Genomic DNA, 26,491 nt, shown 5'->3' with positions numbered 1-26,491 from the left:
CATTAAATCACCTATGTTTAATTCCACCAGCATTATTAAAATTATTGGAGAGTGCTTTCAACATTCTCGTGGCTGCACCAGTTGGTCCAGAGGGCAAGAATTTAGGTGTGATCAAAGGAGTGTAGACATCTCGCAGTTGTTGAGCTAAAAGATATTATCAGAAATGTCGAAAGGAACTAAAAAGACTGATGGACAGTGTCCCTTGGAGGAGGGAAGCCCTGCATTCAAAGTAATCTTGGCAGGTGTTAGCCAAGGGGCCTTTGGAATAATATTCCCCAATGTTGAGCAGTGTTGCAAAAATGATGATTTCACAATATTTATAATTAACAGGGCTAATTTCCAAGTACTCTCTCTGCATTAAATCAGTTTAAGTGTTCAGTCACAAACAAATTCCAATTTTATTCCATGGGGTGTGGGAGGTCGAGGAGTGAACTTATAGATAATAAAATCATAAGGGGCACGGATAAGGTGAACAGCCACAGACTTTTCCCCAGGGTAAGGGTATTCAGAGGCTACATGTTTAACATGAGAGGGGAAAGTTTTAAAAAGGAGCCAAGGGCACTTTCTTCACGCATGGAACACCGAGGGTAAGTGGGTTAAGCCAAGTACAATTAAAGCATTCTCTTCTGCCTGCTCTTTCTTTGGAGAGAGGAATGGGTGACGTTTCGGGTTGAGACCCTTCTTCAGACTCAAGTGGCTTGTTAATTACTATGGGGCTATAAATTCAAGATTGACCAGAAGCACAGAGGTAAAGGCTGAATATGCTTTTATAAAGAGTTTTGGAAAATGGAAAATATTAACACAACTATAAACTGAATCAAATGATCTAACTCTACAATGCTGTTATGCAAAAAAGTTTGAAAATGGAACGTGAAGTTGAGAGAGAAAGCATGGGACAGGCATTTTGGAGAAAGTTAATCAGACCCTGCTTCAGACTGAAGTGGCTTGTTAGTCACTATTTATAAATTGATACTTGACTGTAAGAGGTAAAGGCTGAATATGCTTTTTTATGGAATTTTTTGATATATAAAACTGAATCAATGACATAACTCCAATTTATGCCAAAAAGTAAAATGTTATATGAACATGTATATTTCAAAGTTAATCAGTGCAAAATGAAGTGTTAGTCAACTTTTATACTGATACTTCTGTAAAGCTGGAATTACTTTTTTATGGAATTCTTTGATATATAAAGCAGAATGACATATCCAATTTATTCCAGTAAGATGCCTTTTAAATAAATCATTTTGTTATTTCTTGGTCTTAGCCGTGCAATTATAGTGACGTGCAGAGATGATTGGAAGGAAATGATCTCAGAATGATTGAAGGCCTGCTCCAGATCAACATCATTTAGATTTAGCACAGAAAGATATGAATGAGAAAATAACACATGTTTAATATCTTCAATTATTTCAATAGGTTTTGATAAAAAATACCTGCCAATTCCGATCTAGAGATTGAACTAATAAAATGTCAAAATAGAAAACCTGCAGCACTGACCTTGAATTCTAGCTCCATGGCCGTAACCGTCTCTGCTGGTGGAATCTGACCCAGTTTCTGTATGTGGGCAAAGAGACTTCTTGCTACAACTTCTGTATTTCCACATGTTGCTGCCTCGAGGAGGGCCTCGTGAATGAAGATATATTGATCTTCTGTCTGTACCATGTAATTTCGCTGTGCTCTCATGCAGGTGACATGACCATAGATGTCAACTGTCTTTTCAAGTTTTACTCGTTCTAGCATGGCATCGATCACAACGAAGCAGCCAGTTCGACCTACCCCGGCACTGTGAAAACCAAAGACAATCAGCATGAAAAACTAAATTGTCTGAAGTTAGAATAGTTGTTTTCATTTTTGAAAGGAGTCCAACCACAGTCAGCAGTCACAAAAACTACAAGAGTTTTTAAACATGTCAGCCTTGGCTAGGTAGTACTGTACTCTTTAATCACTATCAATTATGATTTGTTTCCAATGGATCCTGGAACTTAGCAAAATGCTTTAAGGTACTTCCTGGGAATGTTACCAGACAGAATTTGACACAAAGCCATAAACAAAGACATCACAGAGACAACATTCAAAGGCATGCCAAAGTGGTGGCATTAAAAGGTGTCTTCGAGGGAGAAATGAGGGATAGAAAGGTGGGGAGGTTTATGGAGAGAATTCCAGAGCTTTAGGCCTTGTTCGCCAAAAGCACATTTGGCAATTATGACATAATAAAATTTAGGTGTGATCAAAGGAGTGTAGACATCTCGCAGTTGTTGAGCTAAAACATATTACAGATTCGTAGGGAGGAGGTTTGGTGATATTAAAAAATGTTAATGTCATGTTAATTCAGGTGTTGCTTATTTGGAATCCAATTGTGGTCAAAATACACAGGGATGGGGAAGAAGCAGCAGAGATTTGGATGACTTCAGGTTTAGTGAGCATTTTAAAGGCTGAATAGGAACTTTCTGCAACAATCATGTCCTGAAATTATAAAGGCGTGGATAGAGTTTGAAAAGCAGGCGAGTTATGCAGGGTTGGAGTGAAATATTCTTCAGGAGGTGGTATACTGCTGATCTTATTTGAAAAACAGATGTGAAAAAGTTGAAATAAAACAGAAAATGATGTAGATACTCAGCACGTCAAGTTGCATCAGTCAATGGGTTAATGGACCCAGTTCGAGAAAGAGAAACTGAACAAATTAAGAAATATATTTTGAGGGCAGCAAGAAAGACAGGTTTTGAGGAACATGTCTGCAGTAACTGAGCACGTCAGGCAGCATTTCTGCAGAACATGGGTAGGTGACATCTCAGGTCAAGACCCTTCTTCAGATTCAAAATCTGGGTTGGATCTGAACTGGGAGGCCTGCAAGCGGAACTGTATGCCATTGGGCACAAGCTGGTGGCACAGGCAGGTGTTGGGGAAACATACACTTTGAACATTATTCACCTCATTTATATCAGCCTGTAACTACTTCAGCTTAGCATACCTGCAGTGAACCACCATAGGACCTGCATCCGGTGGATTGCATGTTTTAACTCTCCTCAAGAAGGCCAATATTGGAGTAGGGTATTCTGGAACACCATGGTCTGGCCAAGCCATGAACTGGAACTGTCGCACTTCCCGCTTCTCACTTGAGCCATTCTGTTAAGGAAAGAAGATCATTTCTAAGTTGGCTTGTGAATGAATATCACTAAAAGTATGTCTGCGTGACTACAAAAATGTAAGTAACTCTGCAGGTTAGGCAGCATCTCTGGAGAAAAGGAATAGGTGACGTTTCAGGTCAAGATGCTGCCTGGCCTGCTGAGTTACTCCAGCTTTTTGTGTCTGTCATCGGTATAAATCAACATCTGCAGTTCTTCCATATACATTTTGTCTTTTACAAAAGTATAAGTGTAAACTATATATAGGCACTGTAATTACACCATTTATTTAATATTTCTACATATGCATTACTTGAAAGGAAAGAGCATTTCTATGCAGCTGCTGGATAGGCCTTTAGGATTAGTGCTTCCTTTATATCCTCATCAACCAATAAATAAAGAGGAATAAGGAGCAGATTAGAGGTTTCTCTTGCTGATCAATGTTAAATTTGGGCACATATTACACATATTAACAGATACACACACAGTACATTAGAAAAAAAAATGTTGTACCTTATAAATTGCGAATGTCCGGACAGAATATGTGGCTAGCTCCACTGTGTCCAAAAGGGTGACTTGAATCATTCCATAGGTCTCTGTGCCTCGGCAAGGCCAATATTGATCACATTTCACCTATGAAAATATAACAATTGATCAAGAATATTGAAAGCACGGGGATCTGTGTCAATCAGTTATCAATGTAGTTTAATATTCTCAAAGCAGAATTACACGTTCTTTTCTCATTGATATTTCATATAACATAGAGGTTCCTGTAAATGAAAGCACACAAGTACAATGTAAAATCACATTTAATTGGGGATGTGATTCATTATCACTTATCTCTCTGTAATATATTAAATAACTCCAAGCCACTAAAGATGTCTTGAAGAACAGTATAAGTGCTGCTATATTAAATAGGATTGTGCCTTTAAAGGAAAACTCAATAAATTAAATACGAAAATCTGAAATCACGAGATTTGGGTGATGGAAAACAAATCTTGAATGTAATTCAGCAAACTCCCCCTTTATAAAGCAGATCCTTGATTTGGAACACTTATTATTGCCAGATATCTTATTGACCATTTCAATAAAAGGTTACAAAACCACTGCCCAAGGACTTGCTTTTAGCAAATCTAGAATCACACTGACATTCAAAATTATGTAAAAGAACTGGGAATGGAGCTGTATGTTTCTTAATCTGCAATATGCAGAACAAAAGAAACTCAACCTACAATGTTAGTATACTGCTCACAAATTAGAAAAAATACACGATAGTCAGCCTCCATTACACAGCAATACGTCTAGCCAAAAGATGGGAAGAGAATGTTTAAATTAAACATTAAAATAAATTAAATTAAAATCTCTTTATACACAAAAAGCCAAAGGGAATAGGAAGATCCAGACAAGTATTTTACTGAACTGGCAGCATACCAAGAGACTTGTGCTTTGTGAAATGAGCAATAAGTTAAGGATGAGTGAATATCTCATTTGCTTTCATGTTCAACAATGTGCTAATTCTAATAGATGCTGGTGTTTCTGGAGAGAGGCTGATCTTGACACAATGGAAGTCTGAACACTATCTATTTGTCACAGGATGTCAACAGAATTTCACAAACTCACATTAGAAAACAATGTAAGAGTGAGTGAAGAAGTTTCCTTTTAAAAAAACCTTTACAGTGTTCCTGCTTCCTCAACATCATGCTAATTGCAATTAATTAAACAAATTTAGACTAGAATAAATTAGAGACTAATGTGTAACTTTTTGGTTATCTCTTTGCATATTTATATTATAAGAATAAAGTTAAATGTCTTATTTCAAATATATCTTTCTGTGAATATAGTGAATGGGCCGTATTTAATTTTACCACCTGGGTGGAAAACGGGTTTGTTAATATTTTAAATATATATATTCCGGGTATGTGGATGTCGCAGACAATTTCCCAGCAGTAAATCGCCTTATGCTATTGGTGGTGACTACCTTCCACTACTGATTTGATTGCTTGTGATGAAGAACAATATTTCTATTATAACTGGATTCCAGTTTATGACCAACTCTCATAGAAAATGTACCCCAAAATATGAAAACGAAGAGGGAAAATATTTTATAAAAAAATAATTATGATTATATCAAATGCATTAACAAAAAGTCACTTACTTTTGAGAACTTGGTTAAATTGTTTTAGAGCCAATACTAATTATGATTAGAATAATTTTACTGCCATTTTAGTAAATTGCATTTTAATAGTTCAAGAAAGGTTTTTTAAAGAGGGTAAGTGCTTCATAATTAGTACTTTGCAGTTCCACACTACCACTAATCACACATAAATAGATGATTTAGATTTGCTGGAAAAGCAAAAATTATTTTCTCAGAGGAATGATAATTGCTTTAAAAATTGATTACGTTAATCCTAAAAGCACTTAATACCCATGCAGAACAGAAAAATATGCAGCTCACAAAATTTACGGAAAATTTCCTCCAAAAATAAGCACAACGAAGAACATTGTCTCCTGAAGATTTAGATGATATGGCATTTATTCCCAATATGGGGAACCTTGGTTACTAATGACTCCTTCTTGTGAAACTAAGAACAAACTGCAAATGGAAACAATAAATGGATTTGATAGTTTTAAGGCAATGTCACCAATCTATAACTTAAATTGACCACTCAACTTTAGATGTGACAGATTTGTGTAACTTCATTCGTCACAAGTGAGGTAATGGAAGACTGGAGGGTGGCTAATGTATCTTTGTTTAAGAATGGCAGCAAGGATAACTTTTTGGAAGGGATTTTAAGATATGGAATTTATTTCTATTTGGTAAAGTAGGGATAGTCAGCATAGGTTTGCGCAGGTGCAATCATGTCTTGTGAATTTTTTGAAGTGGTAACCAAAAAGATTGATGTGAATAGGGCAGTAGACATTTTCTTTATGGACTTTTGCAAGGCCTTTAACTAGTCCCACATGGTAGTCTAGTCTGGAATGTTAGAACATCTGGGATCCAGGGTAAGCTAGCGTATTGGATGTAAAATTGGCTTGGAAGTAGGAGGTAGAGGTAGTAGTGAAAGGGTGTTCTTTCATTTGGAGGCTTGTGACCAGTGGCGTGCCACATGGATTCGTTCCTCTGTTGTTTGTCATATATGTTAACCAATTTGGACGACAATGTGGAGCCGTGTAGCACGTAAACCTGTGATCAAGATGCCCATCCACACTTCTAGTTGCCCATATTTGACCCATATCCCCCTCAACCATTCCTATTCATTTGTCTGACCAAATGACTCTTAAATGCTGTTATTGTACCTTCCTCTGGCAGTTCATTCCATATACGTACCACCTTTTGAAAAAAATTGGTACAACAACATCTAGATTAACTGTGAAAGTGGACTAAGGAATGATAATTGAAAACAAACAGACAAGTTGAAGGTGATGCATTTTGGGAAGTTAAACTGGGACAGGCAGGCCCCTGGGGAGTGGTGTTGAATAGAGATCATGGGGTACAAGTACATATTTCCTTGAAAGCAACAACACATGCAGTCAAGGTGGTGAAGAAAGCGCATGCCATGCTTGACCTCAGCGGCTGAGGAATTGAGCAGAAGAGGTGGAACATCACATTGTGCAGAGCACTGGTGAGACTGCAGTTCTGGTCACCACACTACAGGAAAGATGTGATTATGCTGGAAAAGGTGCAGAACAGAATCACAAGGATGTTACCTGGAGTAATAAAGAGAGATTGGATTGGCTTGAAGGTAGACACAAAATGCTGGAGTTACACAGGCAGCATCACTGCAGAGAATGGAGAGAAGCTTGGTTGGGCCTGTTTTCCAAGAGCAAAGGAGGCTGAGAAGTGACATGAAAAACACATATTATAAGAAACATAAATGGGGCATGAATAGGGAAGAAAGCCTGCGTCTGTTTCCCATGGAAGGGATGTCTAAGATTAGAGGACATTGGTTTGAGGTGAGAGGGAAGAGGCTTAAAGGAGATTTGCACGGTACATTTTTCCACACAGAGTAATTGGCATCTGAAATGAGCTGCCAGAGGAGACGATAGAGGCAGAAGCAGTAAAAGCATTTAAGAGGTACTTGAATGAGCAAGGAAAGTGGGTTATCCTGTATAACTGTATGAACCCAAAACAGATTTAATGAAAATTACATATGAACCATGAAGCTGTATATGGAATAGGAGGAGACCTTATGGCCATTGAGCCAAAGTCAGTACTTGTGGAGTAATGCAGCCATCTCTTTTCGGCCTTCCTTTTGCTGCTAGCTATTGCCATGCATGATTCAACGATTCTCATAAGGTCATAAGTGATAGGAGCAGAATTAGGCTATTCGGCCTATCAAATCTACTCCACCATTCAATCATTCTCGACCTGAAATGTCACCTATTTCTTCTCTCCATAGATGCTGCCTCATCCGCTGAATTCCTCCAGCATTTTTGTCTACCTTTGATTTTTCCAGCATCTGCAGTTCTTTCTTAAACATTCAATCATGGCTGATCTCTCTCTCCCTCCTGAACCCATTCTCATGTCTTCTCCCCATAACCCTTGTCACCCGTACTAATCAAGAATATATCTAGCTCTGCCTCAAAAATATCCATTGACGACCTCCACAGCCTCATGTGGCAAAGATTTCCAGATTCACCACCCACTGACAAAATAAATTCCTCCTCATCTCCTTCTGAAAGGAACGTCCTTTCATTCTGAGGCTATGACCTGTAGTCCTAGACTCTCCCAAGAGTGGAAACATCTTCTCCACATCCACTCTATCCAAGCCTTTCCTATACGGTAAGTTTAAATAAGGTCCCGCCCTCATCCTTCTAAACTCCAGTGAGTACAGGCCCAGTGCCGTCAAACGCTCACCATATGTTAACTCTCTCAGACTTCAATGCATGCTCCACCGGATTTGTGAAGCACTGAGACGAGCTGGCACATTTGACGGAGAGTTGGGAAGCCACCAGAATGTTTTTGTATTTATATTTATTTGTACATGTTTTTCAGAATATGGGCATTGTTGGCAAAGCAGTATTCATTGCCTCTGAACAGAATTGTTTAGAGTAGGAAAGAACTGCAGATACAAAGGTAGACACAAAACGCTGGAGTAACTCAGCGGGACAGGGAGCATCTCTGGAGAGAAGGAATGAGTGACGTTTCGGGTCGAGACCCTTCTTCAGAATTGTTTGTGTGTCCGTTTTAGAATTATTAATATTGTCTGTGCCCGGAGTCACACATAGTCCAGGCTGAGTACGGATGGTTGATTTCCTCGACGAAAAGATATCAGTAAACAAGATTAATTTTTAATGACCATCATTTCATGGCTATTATTGCTGAGACGTTAAGAGTTTTGAAGTGGCAATGAAAATCATTGCAGGCAATTCAGTTTCGAAGAATGTATAGGAATGGAATCAAATAAGAAACATCCACTCAGCTCAAAAGACAACAGAAAGGCATTAGAATTGGATGATATTATCAGTCTTAATAAAGACTATAGCATGTTGAAAGAGATGAGGAATAATAGCTTATGTGTAATTGTTCTGTCACCAGAATATATCATTTTGGTCGTTGATAAGTGGCTGCTCAGTATTATGGCTGGGGTGGAAACCTATCGGAAAAGGATTCAAGCATGGAGTTCTAAAAAAGATACACCTATAATTTGCTGGATTATTGCGATTTGCCTTCTTCAAAATTCTCTTTGGGACCTCGTCCTTTGCTAAAGATCTTTTTAAAGATAATATCCTTTGGTTCTCGATTCTCCTACTCTGGGCAAGAGACTCTGTGCGCCTACCCAATCTATTCCTCTCAAGATTTTACTCGTGTATAAGATCACCCTCAGCCTCCTGCACTCCAGAGATAAAGATCTTTGTTAAGGCCCCATCTACCTGTGATGTTGCTTCAAAGGAACCATGTACCTGCACTCCTAGATCCCTCTGCTGTACAATACTCCCCAAAACCTTACCATCCATCGCAGGTAGATATGGTGGTCAAAAGGGCATTTGGTACATTAGCCTTCATCAGTCAGAGTATTGAGCAAAGATCTTATAGCGGAGCAAGATAGGCTACTCCTGCTAAATACAATGGGCTGACGTGTAGTACGCTACGGAGGGGATCCTGGGCATTTTTCCCCCGCCCATTTTAGTAACCGGAGCCTACCTGACCCGACCCGACTCGCAATGTAATCAATGAACAGTTTGTGTGTGTGATATAGGGTTAGATTCATCATTCTGTCAGTTCATACTTCTTGTCAAGAATAAAATTTGACTCTGGTAATTGTCTTTTTTAATATATTTTAAATCATTTCTTTTTAATGGCTCACAAGCAGTATTTGAGTTGATTTTGTAGTAACCGGAACCGACCCGACTCGCTGGGTAATTGACATTGCGGGGGAAGTTTTTGTGTGTGATATAGGGTTAGATTCATAATTCTGTTAGTTCATAATTCTGTTAATTCTTGTTAAAGAATAAAATGTTTATAAACACACATACATGAATGTGATATAAATGTATATAATCATATAACACACACAATTATATTTCTTCTGATCCACTGATGAACTTTATTTCAGACTAGACAAGGGACATTAAATAAGAAACATTGTAAACCTCCCCGCAACTTCACACACACTAGGCCTTATCCCCTGGCCCCACTCCCTCTCCCTGGGCCGCGCACTCCCTCTCCCGCTGCCCCGGGCCGCGCACTCCCTCTCCCCGGGCTGCGGGCCGTACACTCCCTCTCCCCGGGCCACGCACTCCCTCTCCCCGCTGCCCCGGGCCCCACACTCCCTCTCCCTCTCCCCGGGCCGCACACTCCCTCTCCCCGCTGCGGAAACAAAGATCCGATATTTGACCGGAAGCAAGATGGCGGAACAAGATGGCGGAGCAGGATGGCGGGGGCTTGCTAAAATGGGTCATATAATCACCCATGAATCCGCCCATGAGCGTACTACACGTTTGCGTGAGCGTAACCCATCTTGCTCCGCTATAAGATCTTTGGTATTGAGTATAGAAGTTGGGAGGTCATGTTGCAGTTACATAAGACATTGGTGAGCCGACATTTAGAGTATTGTGTTCAGTTCTGGGCACCATGTTACAGGAAAGATGTTAGTTGAAAAGGGTACAGAGAAGATCTACGAGGATGTTGGCAGGACTGAGCTATAGGGAGATGTTGACCAGGCTGGGACTTTATTCCTTGGAGCTCAGGAGGAAGAGGGGTGATCTTATAGAGGTGTATAAAATCATGAGAGGAATAGATTAGGTAGACACACAAAGTGTCTTGCTCAGAGTATGGAAACCGAGAAACAGAGGATATAGGCTTAGCCTGCACCGTTAAGGTGAAGGAAGAAAGATTTGATCTGAGGGGTAAATTTTTTGCACAAGGGTGGTGGGTGTATGGAATGAGCTGCCAGGGGCGGTAGTTGAGGCAGGGACTGTTGCAAATGTTTAAGAGACAAGAACATGGATAGGATAGGTTTAGTAGGATATTGGCCAAATGCAGGCAGGTGGGACTAGTGGGAAACGTTGATCAATGTGAGCGAGTTGGGCCAAAGGACCTGTTTCCACACTGTTTGGCCCTAAGACTCTATCCATTGTGTAGGTCCTGCCCTGGTTAGGCTTCACAAAATGAACACCTCACATTTCTCTTTATTAAATTCCCTAAACCATTCCTCAGCCCACCTGCCAAGCTGATCAAGATCCTGCTGCAATTTTTTGTCAACCATCTTCACGATCTACAATACCACCCACTTTAGTGTCATCTGCAAGCTTGCTAATCATGCCTTGTATGTTCTCATACAAATCATTGATATTGACAACAAACAGCAATGGGCCCAGCACCGAACCTTGACGCACTAGTCACAGGTCTCCAGACCGAAAAACAACCTTCCACCATTGCCCTCTGCTTCTTTCCATGAAGCCAATTTTCTCTCCATTCAGCTATCTCTCTTTGCGTCCTATGTGACCTAACCTTCCAGAGCAGCCCACCATGCTGAACCCTGTTGAATGCCTTGCTGAAATACATATATACGTCTACAGCTCTGCCCTCATCAACCTTTTTGAACACATCTTCAAAAAACTCAATCAGATTTGTGAGACACAACCTCCCACATACAAAACCATGCTGACTATCCCTGATCAGCCCTTGTAAGGTTGTTTACTATTTCATAGTCCTTGTTTTGATAGGTATAGAAGAATTATCTTTTCCTTACAGTCCCTTGAGATGGAGGATGACTCAATGGAATGGAGTCCATTGTACATAAAAAAGACAAAGTGCCGGAGTAACTTAACAAGTTGGGCAGAATGGCTGGAGAACATGAATTAGTGACGCTCCGCCCGGGTCGGGATCAATCTGAAGAACAGTCTCCAGAGATGTCAGGTGACCCGCTGAGTTACTTCAGCACATTTGTGTCCGTTTTTGTAAACCAGTATCTGCAGTTCCTTATTTCTAGTGTCTGTACATAGCCTGTTTCAATGTTTGATGATTGTTGCACACGAGTCCCCATATGGATATTCAGATTAAAGATGGCAAGGGGGATCACGATGAATGAGACACAGATGCTGCTGCTCGGATTTAACATACACACATGTAAGTGTCCTTTAGTCCTCCCTCTCACTCACTCTATTTCTGCCTCTTTCCCCTTCACTCATCACTTACTTGGTCCTAGTCTTTCAACTTGCCTACTTTCTCCCCAATTCTGGTGACCCGCTTGTTCTTCCCAAAAGTGACTGTTACCGCTTGCTCTCTTCATGGCTGTTTAGTTTAGTTTAGAGATACTGTGCAGAAACAGGCCCTTTGACCCACTGTGTCCCCACCAACTAGTGATTCACGAACATTAACACAATCCTACACACGCTAGGTCCAATTTACATTTACACCAAGTCAATTAACCTGTACACCTTTGGAGTGTGGGAGGAAATCGAAGATCTCGGAGAAAACCCACACGGTCATGGGGAGAATGTACAAACCCGGTACAGACAGCACCCATTGTCTGGATCGAACTCGGGTCTCTGGTGTTGTAAGAGCTGTAAGGCAGCAACTCTACTGCTGCGCCACCATGCCGCCCCATGGCTGTTCTCGGATTTCAACTGCCCTTCACCCACCCCACCTCCCATTGTTATGTCACCCAGAACCTGCAGCCTCATCCCAAGTATGGACCTCTTCCAGAAAACGTTGGGAGAATCATCATCTACGAGTGCTGCTTGATGTCAACAGATTGTGGTCTTCTGGGATGCTGCAGATGGGTGGGCATGTCAGCCGATTCAGCCTTCGGGAGCAAATGTACCTCACTCTGCTGTTAACATCCCTCGGCACATAATAAGACCTCGATATTCACTCGAGTCAGTCTTCTGTATTGCGTGTAAACCCATGGAGCTTCTGTTTCCCACTCCTTAAAATTGGTTTCAAAAGGATTAACCTGAAGAATTTGAAAAAGCTATTGGGAAAGATTTATTTGGCATTGCATTTCACTTCAACGAATGAACATGGAGCTAAATGCAGAATCGATAAACCTCCATTTTCTAATTGAAATGTAGTCCTGCCATAGAAATGTGGTTTAACTGCAGTCAGTGAAAGATAACAGACCTTGCCACATGGCATATCACATTCAACTTTCCCTTACAGTATTTCCTCCCTATTCCTGTTGCTTTTCAAAAAAAGAAACATGATATGACTTTTAAATACTTGTACTTGTTCAACCTTGAGTGTCTCTAATGATAAGATTTTGAAGTGACATTACTTCTTGTTTGACAACATTATTAGGAATCTGAAATATTTTACTGCCAGAATCAAAATGACAAGCTATGAGATTAGTTAAACAATGAATATCCATCTATTCTTGGTCACATCTGCCCTACAGATTCTTTAGCGCATTAAAGCAGAAGCAAAAGTAGTACTGCTTAGAACTCTTGTCAGTTTGTTCTGATGGCATTCACACAGGACATTTGTGGCCATACTTTGGGCAAAGATCCAAGAGATTAAGATATGCTAGATTCATATTTTCTCCCATTTCTCTAATCATGCTAGATTCCTGAAATTATTTGTGGATCGTTGGTCAGATGAGGTCAATAACATTTGTTTTTGTATTGTAGCAAAGGTCGGCAAAAACATAAATTGGGCTCTTTTGGTGCAACGTGGATGGATATAAATTAGTACTCACCGAAGAGAAGTGATTGGCCTGGATTTTGCTGGTAAATGGTGCATTTACCCATACCTAGCATTAGGATTTCAATTTCTCCTGATAATATAAAATAATATTTTCCTTCCACTTACAGATTAACCTTTTTATTTCTTTGATAACCCCTTTACTACTTTATTGTACGTCGTAGTATCGACCTTTTTGACATTTATATGTATATGTCTACAGACACCTCTGCAGTTTTCTTCTCCCCTCTGCCTTTGTCACTTTGATTCACAATATTTTACCTAAACCTCTATTTCTCTCTTCACAGACGCTGCCTGGCATGCCAAGTATTTCCATCATTTTCAACTCCCAATCAGGTTTCAAGCGTCTGCGGTGTTTTACTCTTGTATTAATAATCTGAATTTGCAGCTTCAGGGAATTAAATAATTTGCCCAGCACTGTTAATCAAATCCATGAACTGTAGCAAGGTGATAATAGACAGCAGGCAATAGGTGCAGGAGTAGGCCATTCGGCCCTTCGAGCAAGCACCGCCATTCCAATCAGTACCCTGTTCCTGCCTTTTCCCCATATTCCGACTCCGCTATCTTTAAGAGCCCTATCTAGCTCTCTCTTGAAAGTATCCAGAGAACCGGCCTCCATCGCCCTCTGAGGCAGAGAATTCCACAGACTCACAACTCTCTGTGAGAAAAAGTGTTTCCTCGTCTCCGTTCTAAATGGCTTACCCCTTATTATTAAACTGTGGCCACTAGTTCTGGACTCCCCCAACATCAGGAACATTTCCTGCCTCTAGCGTGTCCAAACCCTTAATAATCTTATATGTTTCAATTAGATCCCCTCTCATCCTTCTAAATCCCAGAGTATACAAGCCTAGCCGCTCCATTCTCTCAGCATATGACAGTCCCGCCATCCTGGGAATTAACCTTGTAAACCTACGCTGCACTCCCTCAATAGCAAGAATGTCGTTCCTCAAATTAGGGGACCAAAACTGCACACAATACTCTAGGTGTGGGCTCACTAGGGCCCTATACAACTGCAGAAGGACCTCTTTGCTCCTATACTCAACTCCTCTTATAAAGGCCAACATGCCATTTGCTTTCTTCGCTGCCTGCTGTACCTGCATGCTTACTTTCGTTGACTATCTCCGGACGACAGATAGCACAATGGGCTAAGAGTTCGGCTGGCGACCGGAAGGTAGCCGGTTCAAATCCCGCTTGGAGTGCATACTGTCGTTGTGTCCTTGGGCAAGACACTTCACCCACCTTTGCCTGTAATGGAATGTTACGGCGGCAGGCGCGGGCACACCGCGACGCCCTGTGTCTCCCTTTCAAGGGATATGCTAAAAATGCATTTCGTTGTCTCTGTACTGTACACTGACAATGACAATAAATTGAATCATTTCATTTCATTTCATAAGGACCCCCAGATCCCGTTGTAAATCCCCTTTTCCCAATTTGACACCATTTAGATAATAATCTGCCTTCCTGTTTTTGATACCAAAGTGGATAACCTCACATTTATCCACATTAAACTGCATCTGCCATGCATCTGCCCACTCACCCAACCTGTCCAAGTCACCCTGCATTCTCATAGCATGCTCCTCACAGTTCACACTGCCACCCAGCTTTGTGTCATCTGAAAATCTGCTAATGTTACTTTGAATCCCTTCATTCAAATCATTGATGTATATGGTAATAGCTGCGGTCCCAGCACCGAGCCTTGCGGTACCCCACAAGTCACTGCCTGCCATTCTGAAAGGGACCCGTTAATCCATACTCTTTTGTTTCCTGTCTGCCAACCAATTTTCTATCCATGTCAGCACCCTACCCCCAATACCAGATGCCCTAATTTTGCCCATTAATCTCCTATGTGGGACCTTATCAAATGCTTTCTGAAAGTCCAGGTACACTACATCCACTTGCTCTCCCTTGTCCATTATCCTAGTTACATCCTCAAAAAATTCCAGAAGATTAGTCAAGCATGATTTCCCCTTCATAAATCCATGCTGACTCGGACAGATCCTGTTACTGCTATCCAAATGTGCCGCTATTTCATCTTTTATAATAGACTCCAGCATCTTCCCCACCACCGATGTCAGGCTAACTGATCTATAATTCCTTGTTTTCTCTCTCCCGTCTTTCTTAAAAAGTGGGATAACATTAGCTGCCCTCCAATCCACAGGACCTAATCCTGAATCTATAGAACATTGGAAAAACATCAGCAATGCATCCACGATTTCTAGAGCCACTTCCTTAAGTACCCTGGGATGCAGACCATCAGGCCCTCGGGATTTATCAGCCTTCAGTCCCATCAGTCTACCCAACACCATTTCCTGCCTAATGTGGATTTCCTTCAGTTCCTCCGTCATCTCAGATAATCTGGCCACTAGTATATCAGTAAGATTGTTTGTGCCCTCCTTAGTGAAGACGGATCCAAAGTACCTGTTCAACGCATCTGCCATTTCCTTGTTACCCATAATAAATTCACCTTTTTCAGTCGTCAATGGTCCAACTTTGGTCTTAACTAATCTTCCTACTTATCAGGTCTTTTCCAAACACAGTTGTATCTTGGGGTCTCACTCTGATGACTTCAATACTTGTATGAACAGCTAATCTTGAGATGCAGAAAAGATGAAGTTTGTTGGTAATCCTTTTTTTTATATACGATGCAGAAGCAGTAGAATTGAATTTATCAACCTCATGCTCTGACTCATGATGCAGCAAATATTGTGAAGGAAATCTGATCCATTTCTACAGTTGACTTCGTTAGGAATATTTTCCAAAACTAAGGCAGTGAGCCATGAAGTTTATTTATTTTTTCGCCATCCATTCGCAAGCATGCCAATGCAATGTTGAATATCAGCGAAATACAATCAGATCTTAGATAATAATCTTGAAGCAGAAATATGTTTGGCAATGTTGAAAATAAATTCAGATTTTCTCACAGTGGTCTCCCAGAAACAATGCAACAAGTTAAGTCAATCATCAGAAGGCATCAACAGGTAAATTTGCAGTGTCTTTATAATTAAAATGTATGTTATAATAAAATATCTTAGTTTGTAAAATAATGAGTATCTTAATTTAAAATCAATAATAATGGGTTAGTAGAGTAAAAACCCTTGACTGTTAAGGGCCAGTGAATTATTTTAAGCAAATTAGAATGCAATCATAAAAATACCAGTTATCATTTTTTTTTTAATGAAGTTGGTGGTTATAATTCCTGTATTAAAAAAAAAGCCACTATCCTGTATTTTCATTGTAGCAATTTGAACAGCAATTTGTTAATTTACTTTTTACCTTCATATATGTGGTTATGTTTTGTCAGATTAAAACATATTTTAGAGTTATAGATTAATACAACATGGCCTAACTGTTATGCTGACCAAGTGCTCATCTAAATTAGTCCCATCTGCCCACGTGTCCCCTATCCCTTTAAACCTGTCATCTATGTACCTATCCCAATGTCCTTTAAATGTTGTACCTGCCTTAATCACTTACTGTGGTAGGGCTTTCAATATAAGCACCACCTTCAGTGGGGAAAGGTTGCCCCTAAGGCCCCTATTAAATCTTTCACTTCTCACAAGCCTATGCCTTCTAATTTTTGATTCCTCTTCCCTGGAACCAAACACTGTATTCACCTTAACTGTGCACCTCATGATTTTATAAATTCACCTTTCAGTCTCCAATGCTCCAGGGAATTAAGTGTTAGCCTGTCCAACCTTTCCCTATGAATAGGCTCTGGGGTCCTAGCAAGATGCCCATGAATACTTTTTGCAGCTTGATGACACCTTTTCTCTAGCAGAGTAACCAAAACTGTACACGTAAATCCTTATTGTCCAAGCAAGGTCTTACTGACGTCTTGTACAACTGCATCATAATGTCCCAAATCCTGTACGCAGATGGAATTTTAGAGGCTTAGAGCATGAAACCAAGGAAGCCATGAAGAACCTTTATAAAACATAGTTCATCCACAACTGGAATATTGTCAATACCAAGTGCCCTAATTTTGCCCACTAATCTCCTCTGTGGGAATTTATCAAATGCTTTTTGAAAGTCCAGGTACACTCCATTTATTATGCTGGTATTGCTTATTTTCACCTTATTAAAATCTTCATTTTTCTTCTTGGTCCCTGGCCGAGTTATATCCAGCTATGGTTTATTTTTATTAATTAACCATCCAACTCTTCATTTAAATCAGCATTAACTTTTGTTCATAGATATCTGTTCCTCATATTTGCAGATACAAGGTGGAAAAAAATCGGATTATTTTTTGTTCTGCTGAGCTTTAAAATTTCCTACGAAAAACCGCCTACTGTATTTTATTGCTTACTCCTTAGATGCAGTACACAAGTTGCAGTTTAATAAAATTCAATTAAGAAACTATTATAGCTTAATATCCAACTTTGTTAGTCGTAAAGTGTTGCATCCAAACTACTCAATTTCCAATCGTGAGTCTGTAAAATAATAAAGTTTCTATCTAGAAATGTTTATTTTCACTTTCCCTTCAATAAACCGTTCCTACCAAGTCTTAAAACTTCCATCATTTAATACTGATTATACTCTTAGTAATCATACTTTTGGATCAATAAGAAATTTTAAATGGTTAATTCGACATGGAAAAAGGTTTCAGAACTGCTGCAGGACCGGTAAATTACATAATTTACAATTTCCGTTGCCTATAGTTGCCTACTTCTTCCCATCATCAATTTCCAGATGTTAAATTTGTCCTCCATTCCACTCTGGTCTCATGTATTTTTATTGAAGCTATGTAACTTAACTGAAGGGTTACAATTAGACAAAAATCTGTAAACGAGGAAATGTGGGGTCACACCAGAGATAATTTTAAGACCTTCTTCTCCCACTATAAACAAAATGAGCAGTAGATCAGAGAATGCCGAAGAAATGCGAGGCTTAACCAGCTCTTAAGTTCGTGCTGAAGGTACAGGACAGGCCAGGAAGGAGCATCCTGAGGTCAGATGTAACTCAGGGACAGCATGTTGTGTACCATTGCTGTAGAGGATTGAAAACTGAGAGGACATCTGAACGAAAGTTTCAAGGCAAAGCAAATACAAGGTTAAGGTTGTCCAACTGAACCTATAAATATAGATTTGTGATTTTAGATTTAGGTGTAATCTGGAAATCACTGCCTGAAATGGTGGAAAACAGAATCAATCATGGTTTTTGGACAGGAAAAGTACTTCAAGGGGAAAATATGTTCAAGGCATTGGAACAAATTAAGAATGGGGCCAATGGGGTGAGGCTTACAGCATATATGCTCATGACTATCTTTAATGCAGTATGGATTCTTCATATTTAAAGTAAAACATAAAATATTTCTTCTTTCAGCATTTCCCCTGAAGTCAACTGGTTATTTTGCAAAAGCTTGCACTGCTTTTGTATTTCCATTCCAAAAGCCTTCTTTACTTCCCCCCAACCGTTGTTATGATGGTCAGAACACAAAGTACTGGAGGAACTCAGCAGGCCAGGTAGCATATGGGGAGGGAATAGACAGGTGACATTTCGGATTGATCTCCAATTTCAAACTAAGCAGTGACCCACCAATGCTCACCATTGAAATGACAAAGACCTGCAAAGTGGCAATGTCTTACAATTAAATTTGGTATGACAGGACAATCATTGCCCATGAAATTGTCCGGGAATAAAACGTGACAGCAAGCTATGTGGCTTTTCATACAAATGAATGGTTCATTATGTTTATGTCAATCAGGCCTCGGGCAAGTTTTGCAAGCACCTCACCAGTAAGACTGTTGTGGAATTGTTGCCACTAAACTCAATGCTGGAAAGCAACTGGGAAACCAGTAGCTCTGCATGGCACATTTATGTGTGAGCCCTTCACTTTCTGATTCTTACATTGTAAGCAGCAACAATTTGGCATGGACTGCTGATACTTGCAAGCAAATCCCATCTCTGTGATTTTATTTCGGCACTACTGAAGTAATGCATTTTATTTGCATTTTATTCTTCTCTGGGGATGTTCAATCAACAATTTATTTGAAATAAAATCTTGAGAAACACATCCATTATGCTGTTGGAATTTTGGCAATGTTTTACATTCAAAGGACAAGCCAGTGAAACCGCTGCCACAAGAGATGGAATCCTCATTTCACTCCCCACGTTTCCTACTTTAAGGTTTTAAGCAGAATAGGAAACAGTACAAACTGAAACCAGTCATTTTAGCAGTTGATAATCAATGGGGATGTTAAGAGGTGTGCTGGGATTTAATACATTGCGGAAAATACAATTCCAGATGCTTACCACATAAATCAATCATATTTATCAAAATAAAACCAAGCGCATGCAATACCATGGCTCGATGACTATCAACTGCAGGATAAATTCAATCCTGGTTTATGCTTTCAATCTATCAATTTAATTTTATTAGTTAAATCAATAAATGCACTAAAGTAGATTCTGGCTGTCCTGAGAATACATTCTTTGAGGAAGTTATAAGGATTGTGATCAAAGATCATGTAATATATACTATGTTAACACATATCAATACATCATTTGGTTCAGAGCATCTGCCTTTTTTTATCTGATTATTAGTTTAGCTAATAGGTCACATCTGGTTCCTTATTGAAAACAGCACCTTTATTCTATCACTTTCATTTGCAGCATGATTTCATCACCCAGTGACAACAGTGACATTTCTTGTGCCACTCGGTTATAGTCACTATAGTGACCTCATGGAAAGGTTGTTACAGTTAGTGCATATTCATGCATACTGCATAGCTTGCTGTACAAGCTAACTTTAAGCCATGGCAACACTATTAATGACGTTATCTCCAAACATGACATGGCCCTATAAAAATTCAGCACTCTGTGCAAACAGATTTTAAAGATACAACTATTTCTTCTTTCACATTATGGCTGTTATCCCTTATAAAACAAGCAAATCATTAAGAAAGTTAATAATATCCATGGCATTAAAATAAATATATATTGCTGGATGGATGGAAGACAAATATGAGAATGCAACAGACTGCCCTGTTCATTATTTAATGGCCTCAAAGCTCTTGTCAGGTTTAATGGGATGTAATTAAGTTTGGGCGTACTGAGCAGAATCAGACTTTGCAATAACGCATTCAACAAATTTGTCCATTTAGTTGAAATAGAAAAGTAATCTAATATAAATCACAAGAAATAAAACAGACACACCAATGTTGCTATTTTTAGCTCAAGCTTGATTGGAAGATTGTTGCTGCAATACCATGAAGTGCTTACTACTTTGTGACCTCAGGAAATTGTGGGGGAAATTATAATATGTGGTGAGCATGTTTGTGGGTTGTGGGTGGATACTAAACAAGGAAACACTTGAAAAGTGCCAAGGAACCAACCCTAATTAATCCTCTTCAAATATAACTAGGAAATGATATATGTTGTGAAGTAGATAGGTAATGCTTTGAACATAATCCGCTAAACTGGATTTTGGATTATACCTCCAGCGATTACCTTTTTTTCTGAAATTCAAATTTGTGAGCAAAACGTCAGCAGAATCTGTGTAATTATTACCATCATGCCATTGAGGTACCACAGATTAAAATCTCCAATCATCCATAACTTATAAGACCACTATTGTAATATATCCCAACTAGTTCTTCGGGAATTGCTCTGGGATAAGCTATTAAGTATTATGGCAATTAATTTCTATTAACCATGCGCAATAACAGAATGACTTACCCTCGATTTTTCTTCCAGTCTTGTCATCATTACTATGGTGACAGTTCTTTGCTCCCACACCATTCGCCAAAAATCACTGAGTGTTTCTGGAAGTGGGCCCTGAGTGGCAATGTAGGCATTCTGTTTTCTGTATCCATCAATATAATTGGCATTGATATAATCACTTCCTGGTACACCTGTAGGAATAGATAGGTCTTGTTCAAATAGTTTGAGGAACCAAATTATTTTACGTTGTAACAAAACCTGACACATTTTCAACAGAAATAACATTTCATGTGATTCAAAACCTTATGATATGGTGTAGCGTTTTGATTTTTCCCCTCCTTCTACTTAAAAGAACCATAATGGTGGAAATACTGACAATGCATAAGCTATTATTCAAATTTCCATCTCAGTCATGAGTGTTGGTAGGTTGTCGAGCAGTGGCGCCATGTAATTATCCTCACCCCTATCTAAATAATCTGTATGCAGCTAGAGTTCTGGGGATGGAGTAATTCTTCTTAAGAATTAAGTTTCGTGCCCACATTGCTCTAAGTGAAGATGATTAATTTTAGGCATCCAATTTTGACGCAGCTATCCTTCACCCAAAATGTTTTTCTGAAGAACTTTCCCAGCTTTTACCAGATGTCGCTGTTTCCTCTCACTTTAAATACAATTTATCCCTTACCTTTCTGGATCCCTGTCACCATCAAAGAAAATAGGTTACACATCCAGTTCTGCTGTAAAGTTATTCATTTGTAATTTTTTACTCTCTTCACTGATATTGCCAGATCATCTGGGAATTTCCTGCAGTTCCTATCTGCATTTCACAGCTTTTGTTTATCCCTTTGTTTTGTTTCCCTTTCCCTAATGGCATGAATCAATCAACCACATGGCTTCATCAACAATTTATATAAGCCTGGCTCACCGTATTACAAATATTCTCTTCCCTTGTCCATCATGCTCTAATTCCCAATGCAAGTTAAAACCAACGTTTCCATTATGAATATTATTTCTTCTTTTTTTCCCCCATGAGAAATGGGCATTGCAACAAGGCCACATCTAAAGACACAAAGTGCTGGAGTAACTCAGCAGGTCAGGCAGCATCTCTGGAGAACATAGATTGGTGACCTTTGGGGGCGGGACCCTTCTTCAGACTCATTTTCATTCCTAGTTGTCCTTGAAAGGGAGGAGTGAATAGCCTTTTTTACTGATGATTCTTCCAATGTTGTTGGGTTGAGGATTCCAGGTTTTAGACCCAGCAACAATGAAACAGCAGTGACACATTTCCAAATATGATAATATGTAACTTGGAAACTTCCACATGCTCTGCAGATGCGCTGACTCAAGTCAGTGTAGCCCATAATTATCAGAAGGGATTTTGAATAGAAATCTCCTTCCCAGTTCTGATGCAGGATCTTGGACCTGAGACATTAACTCTGGTTTTTTTTTTTACAGATACTTCCTGATGTGCTGAGTCTTTCCAGCATTTTTGTTTTTAGTTCAGGTTTCCAACAACTTCTTTTTTTTTCATGTTCATTTGAAAAGAACAAGACCAACAAGTCAATGCTTGAACATTGAATCCGATGGAGATCTGAGTGTCAAGCACAGGGGCCTCGGGTTTGGAACATAGTGATTCAGAAGAATTGCTCCTCAGTTAAGAAAAAAGATTTTAAATATTTCAGCCACGTTAAACATTAGTTATTGTTGTAGAAAAAGAACTGTTAGGGACAGCTGGGGCATAAATTATGATGACATTGTTGGAAGCATTAAAGCTCTGCCAGCTAAACTTGGAAAAAAAAGCCCAAATTAACACAAGGCAAATGCAACAGATGGCTTGGCCAATAGTAACATTTAAATTTACTTCATGAGGAACTCATTGTATCTGTAAGCAGAAAAAGCCTTTTTGTTGAATAATTCACCAAACCAAATATGTGTTTGGACGATCAAAGTTTAAGTGTCAGATCTGATAAACTGATGCTGGAGTGCTTCATCAGGACATTGAAATTCATGAGAAACATTGTTTCATGACCTAGTTTTAAGACTTTCCTTAGTGAAATGCAGGAAATGCATGTAATCATAGAACTACCAAATTTAGCATGATCTACATCATAGACCTGGATACAGGGATAAATGTGAAATGTGCTCATCAGCAAAGAAGTATAAATGGATGTAAACATTGTAAAACAATAAATATGGGCTTGCAAGACAATTGCATACGTTAGTAAATTCAAACAGAGAATGGTTCCAGTTATGTCTTCCGACAAACCGAAAAACCAAAGCAAAATTTTGGAGAACCTTACTTTATAGCAATACAAAACAGTGGCCATTAATAATAATAATAATAAATTTTATTTTCGGGCACCTTTCAAAGTCTCAAGGACACCTTACAAAAATTAACAGAAGAGGAAAAAAACATATAGTCGGAGAAAAATAAATAATAAGGACATCATCAATACACAAATTAAAGATAGAAATCCCTCCAAAGACACAAAATCAAAAAAATCAAAAAACACAATTGACATGAACGGGTGCAGTAACATCCTCAGCAACCAAAGTCTACTATAAACGATACTGTGAGACAAAGTCATTATTCACCTTTGCGATATTTGTCCAATTGCATGAGTCATAAAAACTACTAAACCCAAATTATTCCATATTAATGCTATCCATCACATATATTTTAAATGTCCTGATATAACTTTGATCTTTTGTTTGACTGGTGAGGTATTTTCAGAGTTCTGTTGTAATGCATATTTCCATCACATAAATTTAATATAATGCGACTGATGAACCTGGGATTATACAACATTATCTATATAACGAAAAGTCTCATCTTGACTACTTCCTGCCTGCGCTGTATATTGATTTTAGGAAAAAAGCTACCATATATCGCTATGATTTCTGGCCATCTTACAGTCCTCCTCCGCTGAGGCAGCCCCGAGGATTTTTCTGATCGATGAAAAATAAAATATGAATGTTTTAAAAATCTTGAGATCAGCTGATTGGTCCTCTCGCCTGTCAATTACCATGATAGAAACATAGGAACATAGAAAATAGGTGCAGGAGTAGGCTATTCGGCCCTTCGAGCCTGCACTGCCATTCAATATGATCATGGCTGATCATCCAACTCAGTATCCCTAAATCAAAAAAGTACAACATTAAGAGTTCTATTTCACATGATTCATTTCCCCCTTCCTTTTTTATTTTTCGACGTTGTCCCTTTCCATCTTTTTGGTTTTGTTGTTGTGTCCTTTTTTGCCTTTTGGGCCCACTTTCTTTCGCTTTGCTGCCTGCTCCTGTTCATCTTCACGAAGCTGCCTATTTACAGCTCTTGTGAGGTCTAGTTTTGGTTTCTTGCCTGCCATGATTTTTAGCAGTTCTAGCTGGTTCTGCTTCTCTGCAGAAAAATCTCCAATAAGGGGTTGGAATTTCCTCTTCTTGGCTTTATTCCTCAACTCCTTTTCCTTCGGTAGCTTAGCCTGAAACTTGCCAACTGAAGCTGTGGAGGTCTTAGCCACGTGAATGGCTTTGCTCAGCTCACTCTTACTAGGCTGGCTGGCCGGGGTTATTCCCAAAGTTGGCACTTTAATCTTCTGAGCCCTGGCGATATTGCGCAGCCTGTTCAATTCGTTCTTCGCCACCCTTTCTTTTTTAGCCGTGGCGCGTTTTGCAAATTGATCATTGGGAACTGCCGACTCGGGCACCTCAATGACCCACTCTTTGGTTGGATCGTTGACTCTCTTGTACCCCCAGCGCCGCCGCCACTCGTTCTGCTCTTTGTCCCAGACCAGGTTGGTCTTCTTCCTTCTTCCGGATGCCCTGGAGCCTGGCGAACTGTTCCCAGCAGGTGGGCGGCCGTCGCTTGGGCACGGGTTTCTCACGGGGGATGCGTGTATTGCCCTCGGGCAGCTTGGCCATGACCGCCTCCGGCAGCCGCTCGACAGGCAGCGCCCACATGGCGTTGACCAGCAGCTGGGTGTTGCCGCGGGCCAGCGAACGCAGGAATGTCTCGAGGTTCCTTCGGAACTCGCCAGGATTCAGGACGTTGTGTCGAACGCCGCCACGTTCCCTAGATCGAACTCCAGCTCCAGATCCTTGTGCACACGGACATTGTGCAGGCCATCACCCGCCGTCTGCTGCTCCACGCCAGCCAGAGCCAGCGGCAGCACCTCCTCCACCGCCGTCTGCTCCACGCCCGCCAGCACCTCCACCTCCGCCGCCATCCCTCCGCACGCTGCACCCAGCTCACACGGCCCGGATAAAGGTAACGCCCTTTCCGGACGCGGGGAAGGGGGGCAGGAGTATAAAGCTCAAATGGTATGAAATTGCATTTGAATTTGGTGGCCTGCACTCTGCTTGAAATTGTAAGAAATTGCATTTGAATTTGGTGGCCTGCACTCTGCTTGAAATGGAATTTCAAGGAATAGCTGTGTGTGAACTGCCAGCCCACCAGCCATGTCAATCAACTGCCAGCCCACCAGCCGTGACTCAATCAACTGCCAGCCCACCAGCCGTGAGTCAACTGCCAGCCCAACAGTTGTGAGTCAGTCAACTGCCAGCCCACCAGCCCTAAGTGACTGAACTGCCAGCCCACCAGCCCAGAGTGAGTGAGCTGCCAGCCCACTGGCCCTGAGCTGCCAACCCACCAGGCCTGAGTGACTGAGCTGCCAGCCCACCAGGCCCGAGTGACTGAGCTGCCAGCCCAAGAATCCATTCGGCCCACAATGTCCATACTAGCCCTCTGGAAATCAGCCCCTTCAGCCCACAACACCCTTACTACCGGTCCAGAAAGCCCCCCCCCCCCCCCCCCCCCCCCTCACTGGCCACCAATATTGGAATTGGTGGAGAGGTGGAATATTGCGTTGGGGACCAGCCCTCCCGTGTAAACGCAGGACCCAATGGGTCCCATTTAGTCTAGTTTGTATTATGACTGTCAAATTAGTTACTGGCGCAGGACTCAGATATAAATGTCTCATACTTTCACCATGGGAGGGGACTTAAGAAAGTTACTTTGGAAAATGAGAAGTGCAGGCTTCTATTGATATTTGTGCAATGATACCCCATTAAACAATGTCACATGTAACCTTGAGTGTTTTAGTTGCAGTAATAAAATTAACATAGCTATTATAAACACCTTCATGTTTAAATTTGCAAATCTGAAACACTCTAATTCCTAACTGCCCTTTTCCCATTGATGCAATTGTTTTTAATGCATCGCCTGGAATGCAAGGTTTCTTGCAAATACAACTATTGCGTAATTAACTTTCACTGGCACCTAGAGGGAGTAAAACTGGCACATGAATTAATCAGTTTGATTCATTATATGAACATTATATGAAAAAAGGACCAGAATTAAGACTGCAAAGTGGAGTTCTACACAGCATATTCATCCAAGTAATATAATTATATATAATTTCCAGTTATACCTAATAATCAGCAACGGAATGATAAAAAAATTTGCAGATTATTCAGTTATTCACATTCAGAGCAAAATAAAGAAAACATGCTACATTTAACCATTTTATAAAAAAGTAAACTCAGTTCTAGTAAGGACAATTTT

At 40.2% G+C, this 26,491-nt stretch overlaps 2 protein-coding genes across 9 annotated transcripts in view; both read right to left on the bottom strand.

The window, feature by feature from the left end:
- Positions 1-26,491, bottom strand: part of ptprfa (protein tyrosine phosphatase receptor type Fa) — a 321,092-nt gene that overhangs the window by 26,972 nt on the left and 267,629 nt on the right. For all 8 annotated transcript variants that reach the window (XM_055641521.1, XM_055641525.1, XM_055641524.1 and 5 more), the window contains 4 exons: positions 20,950-21,125; positions 3,639-3,758; positions 2,972-3,126; positions 1,501-1,786 (listed from right to left, as the gene is read on the bottom strand). In XM_055641521.1, coding sequence (XP_055497496.1) covers positions 1,501-1,786; positions 2,972-3,126; positions 3,639-3,758; positions 20,950-21,125 — 737 coding nt within the window. The remainder of the gene's footprint in view (positions 1-1,500; positions 1,787-2,971; positions 3,127-3,638; positions 3,759-20,949; positions 21,126-26,491) is intronic.
- LOC129700813 (ribosome biogenesis regulatory protein homolog) lies at positions 21,136-25,654 on the bottom strand. Its single transcript, XM_055641533.1, is given in 3 exon segments — positions 21,136-24,734; positions 24,736-24,980; positions 24,983-25,654. Coding segments are annotated over 3 exon segments (1,020 nt in total). The 5' UTR covers positions 25,155-25,654; the 3' UTR covers positions 21,136-24,131.

Source organism: Leucoraja erinacea, chromosome 10 (assembly GCF_028641065.1).
Source record: "Leucoraja erinacea ecotype New England chromosome 10, Leri_hhj_1, whole genome shotgun sequence".
Taxonomy (NCBI): domain Eukaryota; kingdom Metazoa; phylum Chordata; class Chondrichthyes; order Rajiformes; family Rajidae; genus Leucoraja; species Leucoraja erinaceus.
The sequence above is the reverse complement of the archived record's forward strand: the minus strand, read 5'-3'. Positions and strand labels throughout refer to the sequence as shown.